The sequence below is a fragment of the Lolium perenne genome, chromosome 5, assembly GCF_019359855.2.
Source record: "Lolium perenne isolate Kyuss_39 chromosome 5, Kyuss_2.0, whole genome shotgun sequence".
In the NCBI taxonomy this organism is placed as follows: Eukaryota; Viridiplantae; Streptophyta; class Magnoliopsida; order Poales; family Poaceae; genus Lolium; species Lolium perenne.
The window spans coordinates 241,982,483-242,002,753 of NC_067248.2; the positions used below are offsets into that span (position 1 = coordinate 241,982,483).

General features: G+C 45.2%; 2 protein-coding genes and 1 pseudogene across 2 annotated transcripts; 1 reads left to right on the top strand and 2 right to left on the bottom strand.

Moving 5' to 3' along the window:
• Nucleotides 1–4,296: 4,296 nt before the first annotated feature.
• Nucleotides 4,297–5,516, bottom strand: LOC127298316 (transcription factor MYC2-like). Its single transcript, XM_051328205.2, has one exon. The coding sequence runs from the start codon at nt 5,452–5,454 to the stop codon at nt 4,612–4,614; it is 843 nt and encodes a 280-aa protein (XP_051184165.1). The 5' UTR covers nt 5,455–5,516; the 3' UTR covers nt 4,297–4,611.
• Nucleotides 5,517–9,728: 4,212 nt separating this feature from the next.
• Nucleotides 9,729–11,947, top strand: LOC139831779 (uncharacterized; annotated as a pseudogene).
• A 6,055-nt stretch (nt 11,948–18,002) lies between these two features.
• Nucleotides 18,003–19,057, bottom strand: LOC127298317 (transcription factor bHLH14-like). Its single transcript, XM_051328206.2, has one exon. It carries the CDS (start codon nt 18,993–18,995, stop codon nt 18,174–18,176), a length of 822 nt encoding a protein of 273 aa, XP_051184166.1. The 5' UTR covers nt 18,996–19,057; the 3' UTR covers nt 18,003–18,173.
• Between the last annotated feature and the right edge of the window lie 1,214 nt (nt 19,058–20,271).

Consider the following 20,271-nt stretch of genomic DNA (forward strand, 5'->3'; position numbering starts at 1 on the left):
CGCTCCACCGCCTCCATAGCCGATGCCGCAAAAATCTCCACCATCAGCACGACACAAGAGGAGAAGCGACTTGGATACTTGGAGGCTTGGGCATCATCTTCATCACCGTCAGCTGCACCAACACCGTCATATCCATCATCATTCCCCATCTTGTTGTATTTCTTATACTTTGGTGTCGATTTGAACAAGTATCCATTCATCCCCATGTAGTTGATCCATATTATTACTAAGATGATGTTGCTTACCTCCATGTGTGAGTAACTCCTTCGTTCTTGCCGAGATGGATTAACGCTAGTATAAATTATTATTTGAAATGAAGATGGTTATACTTTGTTTATGTTTTGTGTATTAGTTTTCTCTCTTGATATTGTGTGAAGACGTCCATGCAATATTTTCCTTAGGGATAAGAGAGGGAACTACCTCTAGACATATGGTGGTAAGGCCGGAGACGTCTAGTGACACTCTAACACTAATATACCATCATGTGGTTAGAGGGAGAATAAAGGAGACTCGCAAAGTTCATCCATAACCATGGGATCCCGGTGCAACCCTTAATAGCAATGTCTTGGGGTGGCTTTCCCTTTACATTACTGTGGTTATGAGGGGTGGTTGATCAGATGGCTGGTCGTAATCACCCATTTAGAAGCTCCTCCTTTTACATGCATAGATAAAAGGCTGATATCACCTTGTTAAACACATAGTCTATATTCTAGTGGTGGAACCAACACTCCCCGCGAACTTCTTCACCATATTGCTACACTCCACAACCATACTCGCCTGCTTTTGTTCTTGTTTAGTAATTAAATTACTCTTATTGTTCTGGTTTATTATTGCTTTATCTACAAATATTATTACACGCTTTCTTGGAATCGATGACATCTTAAAGGCATTCTTTGGTGATGGGTAACGAGGGGCATAAAGACCATAGATGATAGGTTCTCTGTGGGATCGATACTCTTATTTAGAAACTAGCTACATCCACATGTGCACTTGCAGTTATCATCAATCTAATTTGCTTGAAGGGGCTCATGAGTGGTCAGTTTATCTGCACATGCATATGCAGCTGCTCGGTCCATGAATGCATCATCAACGTCCATGCCTACTCATGTGCAACGCAAGAAATGAAGTTTGGACTCTCTCATACCTCAAACTCGTTCCGGCGCCTGGACGAGCAAGTAGTGGGCGCACGGGCTAGCGACTTGCCGGCCAAGCGTTTGGATGGAGAAGAGTTGGTTGCATGGCCACTGGGGGGCCGGATGGATGCAAGTAGGCATCCAACTTCGGCAGCACGCGGGGTATGCATCGGTGCTGGAAATGGGGGAGAAGTCACGATGATGGTCGGGCACAACAACTGCCAGTCATCCCTTCTGATGATGGTGCAAAATAGCGGCCAGAGAACGTGGTTCCTAGACAGCAGGATCCGCTATCCGCTGATGGCAACGGTGACCCAAAGCGCAGATGGCGGCGCTGCATGCCTAGGGTGGTGGCAGAGATGGCATGCGAGGGTTTGGGGCATGTGAGTAACTTCCGTCTATTTTGTGAGCCACTGGCGGGAGGTCCTGGGGTGGCTAAAGGGAGGACGCAGGAGGACGCGCATGTTGTCCGGTCCGACACATCAACGGCCCAAATTTGGTGGATGGATGTGTCGATCCCCGCGAGTTGGTCCATTTAGGTCATGCAGCTCAAGCGTGCGGTGCCTGTCTACCAGTTCGCGCAGACCGTTTCACACAACCTAAGACAGGATGGGTCACCCCGCTGAAGATGCCCTTATGTCTAGCCTACCTATGGTGTAATTTCACCTATAATGAAGTGTTCAAATGAATATACTTTCTCGTTCCATGCTTTTGCTGGTATTTTAGAGAAAATTTGTTGCCTATATTTATTAGGATTTTTATATTTCTTACATTTCAGTTTTTTTTTGTTTAGGGCATTTTGTATCAAACACATCAAATGGGGGTTAAGCTCCATGTAGCTATTTTTTAAAGAAAAATACAAAACTTCACTCTTTTTACTTTCACAAATCTAAAAGAGAAAACGCGTGCAAATTTGTATATCTAGTACGACATGCAATTTTTTATTTATCAAAATATGCTCTAGTTTGTGACCTACAAAAAAAAACAAAGGTGAAGAATAAAAATATTCTTTTAATGCCAACTTAGGGTCACGTTTTTCTGATTTTCGCAGAATCTAACATACGACATATAAATTTTACATGTACATATAAATTATCTTTATGTATCTACACAGAAAAGGATTTTTGAATAAATAAATATGACTTTTAGTTGTTGAAAATAAAGAGGTAAATATCCACACTTGACGATCCTGAGGGCCTGCGGAACCCTTACCTATCTGGCAAACACTCCGATGGTTAGCCCTTGCTGGGCCCTAAAACTATTCGCGTGCCCCAGGCCCCTACTCACTGCAAAGCGTGTTTGCTACAAGCAAACCAATTTGGCACGCATGATGGAGTTATGGAGGCTCAATTATTTCACTTGCTGGATTTTGTTTTCAACTTCTTCAGTCCATACATGTTGGTAGCAACAGTATACATCAGACAAGCTGGCACCAAACAAGCATCAACCATCACCAAACACCTGCTGATGCACAGTGCCACTGTTTTATCTGCAACCGAGCTAGGGCTCTCTTGGAAGAACACATCTACCATCAGTAAACTGTGTTGTCTATTGTGTCATACTAGGAAGCAGTGGCATGACGACACGTCGGGCCCGTAAGGTAATCACGAGATGATTAATAACAAAACTATATCAATAGCAAAAAAAATCGAATAGAAGAGACGACCCACAATGTAGTAATATTTTGTTGATGTTGTTGTGGTAGAAGGTAGTAGTATTCCCGTAAGATAACGATGAGGCGATACAAAAATATATTTTTTGAGTAAAAGAGGTGACGATAGTGGAATATTTTATTTCTCGGCAGTAACGATTGCAGAACCATGAACCTACTATAGAAGAAGGCAACTAAAAATAGATAGGTACGATCGAGAGATTATAGAGATTGTTGCCCCTGCACCTTTTAAAAGTACGACTAGAATGTTAGCGCTAAAAAATACTGCTCGTGCACCTTTGAAAATTACCGCTGGAAAATTAGACATAGTTGAAAAAGTATTGTCAAATACTTATCATAGGGAGAGGCTGATGATTTGCGTTGAATAACTACCGGCGCGCCGATGAAGGATTAATGTCGAATAATCACTGCTGAGATCGGAGATCCGTGCCGAGAAATAGACATAAAAAATTAAAGAAATCACCTTCAAAATTAACAGGGTGAAATCACGCCAGGGAACATGTGTCAAAACATTATTCCTAAAGAATAGAATAGGAACAACGAAATATTATATTAGTGCTGGAGAAATATTGTCGAAGAATTACTTACCGTCGAGGAGGTACCGTGGGGTAACTACCAGTCGGAAACGGCCGAGAAGTTATCTTGAAAAGTTGCTGTAAAAAAACAAAAGGAAAAAAGTTAAAAAAAGAAGTAGTTGCATATTTTTTTACAAAAGGATGACATGGCGAGCTCTGATGGAAGAAAATGCGCCTCTGCGGTGTCAAGCCGTGGAGCATTGTGAGGGTCTCATTTCATCCATCCTTGATATATAGATAGAAAGTTTGCTGTTGCTAAATAGTGTCGTGTTGAAATAAGTAATCTAGTTACTGCAGATTTTCATAGTAATTTGTTGGTAATATACTAGTTTTACTGAAAGTGTTTTTCAGCTTAAGGAAAATAAAAAAGATGTGGCTTTAAGTTTTAGAAAATTATGAAAAAATCTCATATGTACCTATGGACTATGGTTGTATTCTACCCACCAGTGATTTTTTGTGCGTGAGGTTACTGAGGTATTAAGTATAACATGGTTTTGTGATGTTAACCAAAAAAAAATCAACATTGAGATGCCACAGAGCAACTTTTGTATGCATCAATTTTGTTCTTTATCCAAGGGAAGATGGAATGCATGTTCTTGCACCATAACAACGTCTACATGCAGTATTCAGTCATCTACATGTGTGGTTATTTGAAAGTTTTTGAATAAATAAATTATTATGACTATTCAGCGAAGACCAAGAGCTCGGGAGTATACTTAGCGTCTTTCAGACGACCACAATATGTAAAACAGAAATAAATTGCTGGAAAGGACCATGCAAACTATAGGTTGGTTCTCCAAATTTCTGGAAAATTCACTGCATTCGATTCATATAGCCCATTTGATGGATTTTAGACGGGTTATCTATCATCACACATTCATTCCTTCCAGCATAAGATACGCAAATACATGTGGACATAGTGTATTTCACAATAGCTTCCCTAAAAAATTAAAATAAACAATATAATAACAAGCATAATAGTACACGCATGCGTGCGTACACCGCAGCAGGGCCTGGCACAAACCCTACATATCGATCCACACAAACCTACTCGTACATCGGTCTTTGTTACAGATCTTGGAGCCGATCGAGCGATGAATGGATGAAATTGCTTGACTTATTCCACGGGCAACAGAAAGCAGGAGAACAGATTTACCATGGCATCGATCGTACGTAGGAGTTTGTCTTGAACTGAATCTGTTCACGTGAAAACATTGGGGAGCTCTAGCCTTTAGGCGCTGTCGTGTAGCCGCTGGAGTAGCGCGGAGCGGAGTGCTGCGCCGTCGTCGTGCTGCAGCGCGGCCGGCACCTCCACGACGACATCTTGCACGGTGACGCCCAGCACGCGGCTCACGCACGCGTGCTGCACCGGCAGCTCCAGCGACCGGAGCGCGCCCATCAGCCGCGCCGGCGCGTGCGGGGCGGATCCCGCTGCCGTCGTCACGCGCAGCGCCGCCGCGTCCCGCCCCACCATCCGCACCTCCACCGCCTCGTCGCCAGCATGGAGGTTCTGGAAGGAAGCGCCGCCGCCGTGGTAAGCTGCGCTCGTCTCCCACCTCGCGGCGGTCACCTGCTTGCTCTCATCCTCGAGCCGCGCAACGCGGCCGCGCAGCTCGGCGATGTAGGCGGCGGCGTCGGCGAGGAGGGACGCCTTGTCCATGCGGGACACGGTGGGCACGGCAGCGCGGAGGTCGCAAAAACGGCGGTTCAGCTTGTCGCGGCGTTGCCGCTCCGCCTCCACGTGGCTGACAAGGGGCCCCTCGGGGCGGGGCCCGGGCTTCCGCCCACGCCGCTTCGTCGCCGCCCGCGGCGTTGAGGACGTCGAGACCGAGAGGCTCTCCGGCGGCAGCTCGGGGAGCTCGGAGTCCGGGGAGACCAAGGACCCCGCGGGCCATAGGTTTCCGTCCTCGTTCTTGGCTGCCACCATGATATCGCCGAGCAGCCATTGCTCAGGGACCTCGCAGGAGTCGAACTCGAGAAACTGGTGGCTGCTCTCGAGGTCGACTGGCGAGAACTGGGAAGGGGGCGACGGCGGGAAGTAGATAGAGCACGGGGAGCGGAGCTCGTCGTCCATGTCCTGCACTGCCAATACGCGCGTACACGGAGATGCGGCATCGTTCAACTATATGTGCTCATATTTATACCGGCGGCACATTTACGGTTAAGACCTCGGAGAGAAGTTTATGTCACGGAAGGGCTCGGTCCTTTACCATTTTTCTGCCCCCAGAAGCTACAAATACGAATTTTGGGGCCCACAGGTTATAGGGGTCGTCATGACTACCATGTTCCACTGCTTATTTCGTCCTCATAGTCTTAGAAGTTTGACGAGTTTGGAACTCATAGCGATACTAGCTAACTGAGATTCAAACTCTCAAAGAAATGTGCAAGTCTAGAGAGCAAAACCTCTACCACCGAAATGAAACCCGGTAAGCACTGAGCATCAAAACTGCGACCTGGCTAAACTTCACGATCCGTTCACAGTTTCACATCGAGTTTTGATGCTCAACACCTAGGGAGATTAAGGATTTTTTTTCCTGAACTCTTGATACAGAGGCTATTCTCGGCTTACAGGTTTCAACATCACTGATAACACACTTTGAAACATGGGTGAGGTTGTAGCTAAACTTTTAGGGTATGTGATTGAGAGATTTGTTGGGATTAATCATGGAGGGTCGTTTTAATATTGGAGATATACGCTACGTCTAGGGTTATGGAAGCGCGGGGCGACGCTGAGGCGATCGCGCGCCGCCACCAAACAATGGACGGGAGCGCTATGGATTTGAGTAGTCTTGGAGTCTACGATGGTCAACAGGAGTCTAGATCGAATACTTCTTTCAAAGGAAGAGATAAAATCCGTGCTCCCCAAGGGAACATACCAGATTGGATCGGGAAGATTGGGGATAAAAAGGCGGCCTGCGATGGCCAAGTCTCGAATCTAATCAAAGCCTTTGAGAAGCCAACAAGGACATACGACCCAGGAGCTGCTCCAATCTCGACGCCGTCTCAAGGTACGATGCTGGCCGGTGGTGGGGGTGAAAATGGGGGATCTGATAAGGAACCTGCCCACCCGAAGCTGTTGGTAGGCACCGAACCTGTGGCGGCCCAGATAGATCGGCAGCTCGTGACAATACGACGGGATCAGATGGATGCTTTGGAGGGGAACTGGGACGGGCCAGCGATGGAGGAAAGGAACGCCGGACCAGAGGCAAGGCTGACTGGCGAGGTGGAGTTGGAGGATGAATTATGTATGGAGGAGGAGGCTGAGGAGGAAATTCCGCCTGCAACACCCACGGTATGGCGTCTACTAGCCGACCCGGAGGAATGGAACCTGGGTGCGCGCGCACCCATTTACGAAGAGTTCAAAAAATTGCTATTTAAAAGTTTCCAAAAAATGTGAAGTAAAATTTTGCATGTAGATATTATGTTGATACTTACTCGTGTGTGTTTTCACGGAAAAATACCATTGTGTGTGGCCTGCATAAAAATGACAAAATGTCCAAATGAGAATAGTGAACAGGAATTGTACTATTCACAGGAATAGGAATTTGCAATTTTGTCATTTTTGTGTAGGTCACACACAATGGTATTTTTCCGTGAAAACACACATGAGTAAGTATCAACATAATATCTACATGCAAAATTTTACTTCACATTTTTTGAAAACTTTTAAATAGCATTTTTTTGAACTTTTCGTAAATGGATGCGCGCGCACCCAGGTTCCATTCACCATTTCCGGTCTACTAGCTCGCTATTACTCGATTAAGGCTGCCAATTACACTCTCCTCCACCAGCCCTTCTCAAGAGTATGGCACATGCGCACCAAGATTATTTTCAAACCTCTGAAGAACAACTTCTTTATCATCACCATTACCTCTGAAGGAGATTACAAATTTGTGGAAGAAGGAGGGCCCTGGATCCACCAAGGAACTGTATGTCTGATTGCCCCGTTTGTTAACAATGCACAACCATCTGAAACAGTCATGAACTCTCTTTGCATGTGGGTACAATTCTACGATGTTCCCTGGAATAAGCAGACGAAAGCCTATGGTATGTTGCTTGGTTCAAAGGTTGGGAAACCACTAGCAGTAGATGTTGATAATACCGGAGTTGAGCTTGAGGATTACCTGCGTGTCCGTATTGAATGGCCTCTGAAGCAGCGACTGCTGGCAAGGTTTAAAACCACAATTTCAGGCCAGCCAACACCACTGGTCTACCCGATGCGGTATGAACGTGTTCCTTTTTTCTGCTTCCATTGTGGTCTGATAGGACATAATGAAGATCAGTGTGAGAAGAAGGCTCGTGGCACGAACTCGCTGAACTACGATGCCACGCTACGGTGCTCGCCCAAACGCAAGTACCAGAATAGAGCAGTCTATACAGAGGAGACTGCCGCCAAACGTAGCCTGCGTTTCGCAACACCTGAGGGTAGTGTGAACTCTTCATCCTTGGGGATTCCGTCGTATGCTGACAGGTCTAGCAAGGGCGCTAATATGAAACCGACAGTTGAAGACCCACAGGCGGTGGATGCACATGACGGCTTTGAAGACCAAGAGTGCAGAACGGAGGAGTAGAAGCAGCGCTTGCCCGCACTGTTGAGAGCATGAACCTGAAACTGAACAAAGACAGGGGTACGGCTAAGGCTAACCAACTCCCTAGTGACACCAACATGAGACCTGGTATTTTGCATGTTTCATCATTATTGGAGGATCAAGCACCGGAGCCAGGATTCTGCTGGAAAAAGCACCGTCAGAATACAATATTTCGGAAGATCAACTGTGGGAGGAAATTATACCAAAAATCCTATTTTTCAAGATGACGAAGGAAGCCAGAAGGAGGGGCCAGGAGGACCCAGGGTGGGCCCACACCATAGGGCGGCGCGGCCCATGCCCTGGCCGCGCCGCCATGTGGTTTGGGGGGCCCACGACCCCTTTCGCCTCCTTTTCTTCGCGAAACCCTTCGTCCCGAAGACCTAAGCCACAGAGGGTACCTCGCGAAGAGTTACAGCCGCCTCTGCGGGGCGAAGAACACCAGAGAGAAAAGAGCTCTCCGGCGGCCAGGAATCCGCCGGGGAAATTCCCTTCGGGAGGGGGAAATCGACGCCATCGTCACCGTCATCGAGCTGGACATCATCACCATCACCATCATCATCATCTCCACCATCATCACCGCCATCTCCTCCGCAGCACCTCGTCACCGCTGTAGCAATTTGGGTTTGATCTTGATTGTTTGATAGGGGAAACTCTCCCGGTATCGATCTCTACTTGTTATTGATGCTATTGAGTGAAACCATTAAACCAAGTTTATGTTCAGATTGTTATTCATCATCATATACCCTCTGATCATGTTCCATATGATGTCTCGTGAGTAGTTCGTTTAGTTCTTGAGGACATGGGTGAAGTCTAAATGTTAGTAGTGAACTATGGTTGAGTAATATTCAATGGTGTGATATTTAAGTTGTGGTGTTATTCTTCTAGTGGTGTCATGTGAACGTCGACTACATGACACTTCACCATTTATGGGCCTAGGGGAATGCATCTTGTATTCGTTTGCTAATTGCGGGGTTGCCGGAGTGACAGAAACCTAAACCCCCGTTGGTATATCGATGCAGGAGGGATCGCAGGATCTCAGAGTTTAAGGTTGTGGTTAGATTTATTCTTAATTACTTTCTTGTAGTTGCGGATGCTTGCAAGGGGTATAATCACAAGTATGTATTAGTCCTAGGAAGGGCGGTACATTAGCATAGGTTCACCCACACAACACTTATCATAACAATGAAGATTATTTAGCCGTATGTAGCGAAAGCACTAGACTAAAATCCCGTGTGTCCTCGAGAACGTTTGGTCATTATAAGTAAACAAACCGGCTTGTCCTTTGTGCTAAAAAGGATTGGGCCACTCGCTGCAATTGTTACTCTCGCACTTTACTTACTCGTACTTTATTCAACTGTTACATCAAAACCCCCTGAATACTTGTCTGTGAGCATTTACAGTGAATCCTTCATCGAAACTGCTTGTCAACACCTTCTGCTCCTCGTTGGGATCGACATTCTTACTTATCGAAGATACTACGATACACCCCCTATACTTGTGGGTCATCACTATGAAAGAAGTATGGGAGCTCCCAGCTGATGCTACCATTAAAAATGCTGGGAAGGAATGGCTGCTGAACCTCCTGCATGCCATACCCCTGGATCAAAGAGCTAGGACCTTAATGGTAATGTGGAGAATTTGGCATGGGCACAATGAGCTCACACATGGTAAGTCCTGCCCTCCAATTGAAGGATCTCGCCGATTTCTGATAAGCTATTTGAACTCTCTCCTCCTAATCAAGCAATGGCCGGAAGGTTCCATGGAGAAGGGTAAGATGGTTGTAGATGCTGAGCAAGGTTTTAAGAAATTCAAAACTGACAATGATGAGCGACAGAAGGTAAGGAAACGCTGGATGCCTCCCAGCCTCGGCAAAGCCAAGCTAAATGTGGATGGGGCTTTTGGTAAAGTTGGTGAAGCTGGGATAGGCATTGACTTGCGCGACTGCCAAGGGGACATGATAGTGGCGGCCTGTCGTGAAGTAAAAAATTGCAGGGATGCTACCGAATCAGAGCTTATGGCGATCGAAGAGGGTTTGAAGATCTCTTATACCTGGACATCAATGGATATCACCGTCGAGACAGACTGTTTAGAAGCTGCGGAGTTGATCAAGGAAAGCACCCCGAACACCTCTATTTACGCGTTTAGAATAAATGTTATTCGTGAACTTCTTCGGGAAAGGGATTCTACTTTGGTAAAGATTAGTAGAGATTGTAATCAGGTTAGTCATGAACTTGCCCAAATGGGAAGGTGCATGCGTCGGACTCAAGTCTGGCTGGGCAACTCTCCACCTGAGATTTCTCAAGCGATGCAAAATGATTGTAACTCTGTGATAAATTAATGAAAATACCTTTCCCCCGCAGAAAAATCATGTTCATGACACGAGAAAAATCATGTTCATGACATGAGAGCAGCTTCACTAAAGGCAGCTTTGGAAGGTATGTTTCTTGATCATGGCTTGTCTATGTTCAAATTGAGAGGGCAAGGGTATAATGGAGCTTCTAACATGAGAGGGCCATTTCGTGGCTTGCAAAGGTTAATACTGGATGAAAATCCATATGCATTTTTCATTGATTGCTTTGCCCATCAGTTGCAGTTAGTGGTTGTTGCAGTGGTCAAGTGTTGTTCCTCCATATTGGATTTTTTAACAACACCACTTTGATTTTCAATACTATTAATGCTTCTTGTAAACGATGTGATGAAGTAGCCCAACATCAACATGACACAATGGTGAGCAAACTAGAGTCTGGAGAAATATTTTCAGGAAGAGGAAAAACCAAGCAACCAATCTTGTAAAACCTGGGGATACACGGTGGGGCACACACCATAAAACTTTGTGTAGATTCATTTCAATGTGGGGATCTGTTCTTCATGTATTAGAGAATGTTCATGATGATGCAGAAAATCTTACACAGAGAACCACAGCTGGTGGCTTGATTACTCAGATGGAGAGCTTTGAGTTTGTTCTCATATTGCATCTTATGATCAGATTATTGGGCAAGACTAATGATTTATCACATTGTTTGCAAAAGAAAGATCAAAACATTGTTCGTGCTGTGAGTTTGATAGGCGTCACATTGGAAAATCTTCAAGGTATCCGAGAAAATAGTTGGGATGAACTCTTCAATGAGACAAATGACTTTTGTGTCAAATATAAATTGTAGTACCAAACATGGATGATACAATACCCGCTCGAGGTCGCTCCAGGGGTCATGAAAGTACAATGGTAACTTACTATCACTTACTATCACCGCTTTAGATATGAAATATTCAATGTTGTGCATAACCAAATTATTGTTGAGTTGAATAACCGCTTTGCTGAAAAATCAACTCAGCTGTTGAGGTGCATCGCTTGTCTTGATCCAAAGAACTCATTTGCTAACTTTGATGAAGACAAACTTATTGAACTTGCTGCGATGTATGCTGATGACTTCTCCATATATGAGATCTCTTTTGTTCTTAGAAAGCAACTTGAGACATTCATTGCTGATGTGAGAGGTGATCCGGATTTTTTGAGTTGTCATGACCTTGCTAATTTTGTTGCGAAGATGGTTCAGACTGATAGACACACTTCTTTTCATTTGGTTTATCGTCTTATTGAGTTGGCATTGATTTTGCCCGTTGCAACGGCATCAGTAGAGAGAGCTTTCTCGGCTATGAACATTATCAAGACCGAGTTGAGAAATAAAATGGGTGATGATTGGATGAATTATAACATGGTATGCTATATTGAACGAGACGTATTTCACTCTATCAATGATGATGATATCTTATATCATTTTCAAGGATATAGCTCACGGAGAGGAATTTTACCTCGTTGTTTCGGTAAGTTTTCATATTTGTATGAATGATTTTCTATTGCACTTCATGTTTGCGCCTTTCCATAAGAAATATTCTTGCTTTCTTGAAGGTATAGGTTCCTCTTCTAGTGTTGATGAGGTTGTTGACGAAGTCATGGGAGGCACGGACGCACAGAACTAGTGACTTGGTACCATATTTTGTATCCCATTAAACTATTTTAAGTTTTTTAGTTATTTCTTATGCATGTTCTTGGAGAATTAACAATGGATATGAAAATATATTTTCATTCTTGCTACTGTACCAATTATTATGTGCTATTACAAGATTTTTTTTAGTAGTTACTTTTGCGCTTAGTTTTTTGCCCGGGGCTTGCTTCAATCCTGGCTCCGCCACTGGCTAAAAGTAGCTAAAAACAAACGGTAGCTCCAGCATCAAACCGGTTACAGCAACAATCACATAAAGCGTATCTTGTAGAAATTTCAAAGATTAAGATAGTAAAGGGTTGAGTCCTAACCAAGCAAGTATTCAAGTTTCACTAGAATCTTAGATATCTTATATGTCTGTTTTATACTCAGTGTGATTCTTGCAACCACCAGCATTAATAGTCATCTATACTAGTACCTTCAAGCCATGCTTTCTCCTTAATTAACTCTTTGAGGGGAGGAGAGACATGAGTTAAATTATCAATGTAAACTTTGTAAATCGTCCAAGATTGATGGTGCTACCATATGCTAAATTGCTAATTCATTTTCCAACTTGGTAAGTTGGTATAAATGCCAAAAGCCTCTCCTCCGATCCTTTTAGACTAGTCATAGTGGAAAATAACAAAGTAGTATCTTGGAATGTGATGTTACAGTAACTACCTATGTTACTCTATCCTCCTCTCTTCTCATTAACTTACTGCCACATAAGCAATTTAGTGAGTTGAACACTTAGTTTACTAATGAAGTTACTCTCACTATGAGTAGTCTTACAGTTGAGATTGAAAGGTCACGGAGATAACATCCAACGGACAAGTGAGTCTATAAATGGCTTTGAAACTCACCATCATGAATGATATTCCTCCTGGCGTACCAAATCGTCCACATAGAAATCGTGGCTTTTTCGTAAAACTAGATAAAGGACATCTGAAGAACTAAATAAAAATATCTCGGATATTCTTTTTATCTAGTATAATATTGTTAGATTCTTATGAAAAAACATCTGATCGAAAAAACATAGGAGAAAGCTTGCTAACCTTTTACCTTTTCCGGAAGTACCTGCGCCAGTTGCCCGAGATAAAAAAGAGCTCAGATGTTCTTTCAGTTAACAGCTCCGGCCGTCTCTCGTGTGTGTGTTTAAATTCAACACGCTTCACTAGCTAGTTCCGTCGTATGTGGGGCTCCATGCGTCTCTAAAAGCAAATCTTCGATCTCTCCGACCTAGACATGCATGTTGCAACCTTTACGACACATTCTGACGTGCTTCTATCAACACCGATGATCTCGTCTCACCCGTAAGTTCATGAAGCATGAGTTTGCGGATCAGCCAATCTATACACAAAACTCTTGACGTTATCACGCAACAAGACAACAAAGTGCACTTTTTTTTTCATCTTAGCTCGACTAGCAGGTGGCCCTAGCAGTAATCTAACTAGAAAAATCGTACTAGCTTCCTAGCAAGATCTCTCCGAGCCTCTTATGGATGTGTCGTGATCATCATCCAAGCTTAGATCGATTGTCAGTCAGATCATGGATTCGACGTGCTAGCTGCCAGACTTGATTGACGGCGTTATGCATATGCATCGATCGTTTAGCTACTCATTTGACTACGGACGTACGCTACCCAACAAACAACTTTAAGATTGCAAATAGTAACACCAATTTTTTGGAATTCCGAACTACGTTTTCAGTTAAAGAGTATGAAAGGGAAGGAAGAAAAACTAAGTTTTAAACATAAGACAAAAGCCCAGCTTTAAAATAATAAAGCCACAACAGCAGAGTTACAAGATGCTGAAAAACAGCTTACAAACATCAAGGACCAAGCAACCGAAAGATAACAAAAAAACACAACTTGATCTCGATGCCATCATCTGAAGGAGAAGGCAAAGCTTAGGAGAAGCCATGCCGTGCAGCTCGCCACCGGAGCGCCCTGTCAACATCAAGTCTTGGCGCAACGCAACCAGCCAGCCATCCGCCTCCACCTCCAAAGAAGGCCCTAACCTTCTCGCCCTGGATCGTAGAGCGTCGGACCATCGGCAGGCGGAGCAGCTCACCGTAGAGCACGCATGAGCACCTGGGCAGAATGCCAAGAACCATCGCCAGACAAGATCACAACACACGAAGAACAACGAGCAGTGCCACCGACCACCTCACCGACACCCAAAAGACTTTAGCTTCAGGACAGAACTCTCTAATTAAAGAAGACACAGCAAACGCCGCTACCAGCAGACCAAACAACACCCGCAGTATGACCACCTCCCGCCGTCCCAAGGCGACGTCTACAAGGAGAAGAACGACACCGCCTTGGGACAATAATTTAAAGTTCTTGATGTTTACATTGGTCAATCATAAGATAGGAATAAGACAATAATTTATATTTATTCAGATCAAACCGCAACACTATTGGAGTAAAAAAAGGAACCCCAGATGTTGTCGAAATACAAAATCGTCAACAAGGGCGTTCTAGTGTGAAAGCGTTGATTTCAACGGCAACGGTCGGTGCCGCAATCATATCCACCAATCCAATCACTGATTTGAGATTTGGTAAGCTTTTGGCATATATCTAATATACATAAAACACAAGTGAGCCTTTTATGAAACTAAACTGATACATGGTAACATTGTGAAACTATTTGGTAACAGGTGAAACTGGTGATGTCATTGCTTACGTAATTGCGGTATGTTTCACAGAAAAAATCTTGTTTCAGTTATATTTAAATTATGATTCAGTTATATTTCATAATTTTGCAAAAGGATTAACCAGCACATGGGTGACTCGTTACTCGTAAAAAGATGTTTTCGGTTCTAGTGAATTGTAGATTCCAAATTTCAGAATGCCAAAAAAAAGAGCCAGAGTCAAAAAGAGGATCTTTCTCTACCTTGTCTCAGCTATTCATATGCTAGGCTCCTCCACACTTGTGGAAAAGAAAATTGAAATGAAAACATCTTCGAAAAACGGACTTTGTATTTACTAAAGTATATACTTCAACTTTCATGCGAAGAAGTTCTTCAAATTCCTTGAAATATGCAATTGAAAGAAGTTCTTTAAACACGGAAAAACATCATTGGCTTGAAGCAAGTGAATGTTTAAATTCAAGTTATTTCACAGAATAACACTATAAGAGGTAGAATTTCTTCTTTTTTCAGGCTATTTTTTCAAGAATTTTGGGGCAAAAGGTCGCCTTCTATTTTTTTAGTCTTTCACTAGAAAAAAGAGTAGTTAATAACCTATTTCTTGTACCATATCTCTATCCCGTGAAATTCCAAATTGTTTGAAGCTGAAACCATTGAGGTTGAAAGGTGCGTTATGTGTGGAGAAAAGGTCACTTTTTGAGGTCTAGAAAAAACAAAGAGTCACTGGTTAAAGAAAAACATACATACATATTTAGTACCGCCCGGTGAGTTTAAGAGATGCTATTGATTAAGTACTATTTCCCTATTTAATTTTTTTGAAATTTAAAAAACCCATTTCTTTATTTGTGCTATCTTTAGACTAGGGTTTGTTTTTGATAGTGGCCATGGCTATACAATGAGTGATAAGGGGTTGCCCGATCTTATCAGTAAGCACGATGGTAGTGACGAACACACGATGAACACAGCAGATGTAACACGATGAGGAGGTGGAGATAACTTGTATGACGTCGATGAAGTCTCTCGATCGATTCCTATCACCAATCCAACAGCTCTCAACCCTGCAAAATATTCGCAACTCCACACACTTGCGCACGTAGCCACCGACTACGAAGCGATAAATTGCAACCGTCTAATTCCCATGAAACGGCAGATCACACAAACTTTCAGTAGCAAAACACCAGATCGATGCGAATTGGTGTATAGATTCAATAGAGTTGCAAAACAATCAACTATGAACTAGAGTTTATCTTAAACGTGGTCTAAAACTATTATGGGGCATCCTGGGCACTTATATAGGGTTCAGGACGATCAGAAGTCGAAAAACAACAATAATAACCAACCAGAACGGGATCTGGTCGACACTACAGGAATGGCCGGAGACGCCGACGGCCAGAGTGTACGCCGACGGCCAAATGTCGGGGCCGTCGGCGTACGGCCTCGCCAGGCCAGCTCGGAACGCCGACCGTCGGCGTAGACATACCGTCGGCGTAGAGGTTGATATGCCGAGGGCTGCCGTCGGCGTCTACCTGGCCCTCGGCGTAGGCACCGGCATGGCTCCTGTTTCAGCCGCGACGCAACGGCACGCTCACGGCGTCAGGTAAGACGCCGAGGGCTACCCTCGGCATAGGGCCTGGTCCCCCTATGCCGACGGCCACCCTCGCGAGACTGACTCGGACACGGCCGGCCTGGGGGCCGGTCGACCGAACCAGGGGCCGGACGGGCCGGTTTGGACCGGGCCAGGGACCGGGCTGGAACTGGACGGGGTCGCCAAGTTTCCTGGACTATGCCCGGTTCGCACCGGTGCAGGACCCGGCTAGCGCCGGGCTCATCCGGCGTAGGGGCCGGTATGGCTGGGCGTGGGGCCGGGCCGGCTGGCGTGGCGACCGGTTCGGCCGGGCGGGGCACCGTCCTCGACTTCTTCTCTCTCCCTCGTGCATGACTCCCTCTCCTCCCTCGCGCGTCCATGGGATGTCTTCATGTCTAGCTTCATGTCCAGCTCCATGTCCAGCTGCTCCTCTTCTCCTCGTGTGATGCTTGCTCCATCTTCGTACCTGATCATACATAAGTAAACGATTTAGGCAGTATAAAGTTCTCATCGATCAAAGTACCATTTAGGAGTGAATTCGCCTGCTCCTTAAGTAGCTTTGCATGAGCCCTTGTAATGGGTCCAATCCTGACTTCATTGGACTTAAGCTTCACAGCAGCATCGTCTTCATCTTGTAATGACGGAGGTAGTAGTTTGGTAGGGATGTCCTCATCAATGTGGCAATGGGCTACTATCTTGTCAACGACAAATATCCAGATTGGGCAACATTTGTGAAAACCATCAAGCTACCATACAACCGAGTTGAAGCTGCATTTGCAAAGACACAAGAAGCATCCAGAAAAGACATCGAGAGAGTTGTCAGTGTTCTGCAAGCTAGATTTGCGATAGTTTGAAGTCCTAGCAGGTTTCGGGACAAGAAAACCCTCAATGACATAATGACCACTTGGGTGATTCTCTTCATAATATGATCATCGAGGATGAGAGTGGTTTGAACTTGGAGTTCTTCTTTCACATTGTTAATATTCTGGTGAAGCAACCAAGAAACTCGGATAAAATCCAGACATTTCTTGAGACATACTGTGGTATTGAGAACTACGGCGCCCACGAGACCTGCTTCAGCATTCATCACCATTGACGGAGGCTCGACACTCAATAGTGTGGCACTTCTTTTTTATTTGATGTCACATTCATCATGTGTGATTTAAACCATTATTTTTATTCCAAACCATTCTTTTTAGTCTAATTATTTGAATTTGAACTATTGTTGTAATTTGGATTATTGTTGTATTGTGTGATGTTTAAAACTAGTATCAAATTTTAGATTATGTTGTTGTCATATTTGTATTTTTATAAACTATGTCATACATATATATGGGCTGAAATGTTGCATATGCGATTTAACGTCTCGTGGGGGTCTGGTCTACGCAATGCATTTTCAGCCCCAAAACGTGTTTGCCGTGTCATATATCCGCGATTTTAAGAGCTTCGGGATGCGGGGTCTATTAGAGATGTTCTAACTCCCTAAGTCGCATAGAGATAAACTTAGTTATCAAGCTAAATAAAAGTAGAAAAAAATATCCCATGGTATCGATCAAATCAAGCCTTCATTGTTCATAATTTACATGGTTCTTGCCATCTTGGACCAAGCTGAATATAAAACGTTGACCAACGGGGGAATGATCCCTCCTTTGGCTATACGTTGTCAGGTAGGATGAGACTCTCCCCACGGATGGACGCGGATGGATGATAACCCGGTTTATTCGTCCCTCCTGCGAAATTACCGCGGATGGGGATTCGAACCCGGGTGGGCTAGCTGCGTACTCGCTTGCCTTGCCACTGAGCTAAACTGAATATAAATCCGTCAATCGTCTGATTTATTCCATGTAGATAAACACTAGGAGAGCTGATTAACCGATGTACTGTAGTATCCTAGTATTTGTATTCAGATGTACGTTAAACTCCCGGAATGGCGAGTCCGTGCGTGTGCCAAAACGTAGGGTAGCTTAGCTTCATCTAGGTTAATTAGCTAGGCACTGTCGCGTAGCATCTTCAGCAGCGCGGAGTGGAGGGCGCCGCCGTCGTCGTTCTGCAGCGCGGCGGGCACGTCCACGAAGACGTCCTGCACCGTCACGCCCTGCACCCTGCTAACGCACGCGTGCTGCACCTGCAACTCCAGCGAACGGAGCGCGCTCATCAGTCGAGCCGGCGCGTGCGGGGCGCCCCCCGCCGTCGTCACACGCAAGGCCGCCGCATCCCGCCCCACCATCCGCACCTCCACCGCCTCGTCGCCGGCCAGGCGGTGCAGGGAGTAGCTGCCTCGGCTCGAAGCAGACCTGCTGCTCGCCTCCCACGTCGCGGCGGCCTCCCGGCCCTCCTCTTCAAGCCGCGCGACGCGGGCGCGCAGCTCGGCGATGTAGTTGGCTGCGTCCGCGAGGAGGGAGGCCTTGTCCATGCGGGACACCGTGGGCACGGCGGCGCGGAGGTCGCAGAAGCGGCGGTTCAGCTTGTCGCGGCGCTGGCGCTCGGCCTCCACGTGGCTGACGCTGGGTGCCTCGGACCGGGGCCCGGGCTTCCGCCCACGACGCTTCGACGTCGACGCCGGGAGACTGCACGGCGGCATCTCGGAGAGGAAAGAGTCCGGGGAGAGCGTGGAGCTCCCAGCAGGCCACACGTAATCTCCACCCTCGCTCTTGGCCGAGAGGACGATGTCGTCCAGCAGCCATTGCTCGGGGACCTCACAGGAGGCGAACTCGAGGACCTGGTGGTGGGAACCGTCGGCGGGGGAGAACTGGGGCGGCGGCGACGGCGGGAAGATGATGGAGGAGCAAGGCGAAAGCAGCTCGTCCATGGCCGGCACGCCGCAGTACTTACGAGCGCACGTGTCGCTCCTGTAACTGAGGAGCTCGAATTGGCAAGCTAGCTCAGGTGCAGACTCTGGCTAAGTGTGGGCGTGTTCTTATAGTGGTGTCACATTTTGGTGTTAAGCCCTTGCTCAAACATACGTGTCACGGCCGGAAAATGTTTCTGTCCTTTCCGATTTCATTTCCTCCCGCGAAAAACATGTTGGCTAATTTGGGCTTGAGAGCTCTGAACCATTCGGTTTTGCAAATTCTCTGCCGCCTCAGAATTTGCTGAGTTTTCAATCGACTCCTAAATCATAGAATTGCAGCTTACGTGATTTATGCTAGATATGAGTTGTAAATGTGGTTGACAAGGGTTGCAAAACTCCTAGTCTGGTTCTGTAATAATGTTTCCTGAACGTTAGCATTAGGCGGCGATCTCTTCCCCCCTCTTTTGCTTTTTCTTTTGTGGCAAAACTGTGTTGTATTTTCGTTATCTCCATGGTAATGAAATTCGATCCCTTGGTGGGTCGTTTGGAAAAAAATGAGTTGTAAATGTGGGTTGCAACTGAATTTTTTACAGCTGCACATAAGGTTAACTGTGAGTTAACTACTTACACATAGATAACACTATTTTACTGGAATTCGACCGAGAATTAGTCAGTCCCTGAACAAAAATAGATAACTATAGCATATGTCATATATACTTTAGAATTGTAGATATGGATGATCATATCAAGTGAGAGCTCATTTTTTCTACTATAATAAGCTCTACAAACTACAAGTTTTGCTCGGCTCCGGTGATGGAGGGTGATGATGGTAGCGCACCTTCGGCTTACGCTAATGTATCTAGTCGGTGATCTAAATATCAATTTGTAATCACTAGTAGAAAAGAGGTCTTTCATCTCAACCCATTAGTCCCTAAATATTATGGCTCGGGAGTAATGAGGTCTTTAGTCCCGGTTCTGCTGGGGAACCGGGACTAATGCTCCGGCCTCCATCGCCAGCGGGTTCAAACAGGACCTTTAGTTCCGGTTGGTGTTACCAACTTGGACTAAAAGTCTACTCCCGGTTGGTATCCCTAACCCGGACTTGTTTTCAGATTCTTGTATGTTATGCAACCTACTATTCGGTGAAATCAAGATATTCGAATTTTGACTTTTTTTGCAAAAAAAGTTTGAAAAATGGTAAAACGGCTTTTCTGGTTGCATGTGATATCGAAAAAAAACTTATAAAATATCAAAATGATCGTGGGAAAAAGTTACATCCAAATCTACTGGGGTT

Coding starts and splice junctions, on each gene's coding strand:
- LOC127298316 (XM_051328205.2), bottom strand. CDS start 5,454: ATGGACGACGAGCTCCGCTCCCCGTGCTCTATCTACTTCCCGCCGTCG.
- LOC127298317 (XM_051328206.2), bottom strand. CDS start 18,995: ATGGACGAGCTGCTTTCGCCTTGCTCCTCCATCATCTTCCCGCCGTCG.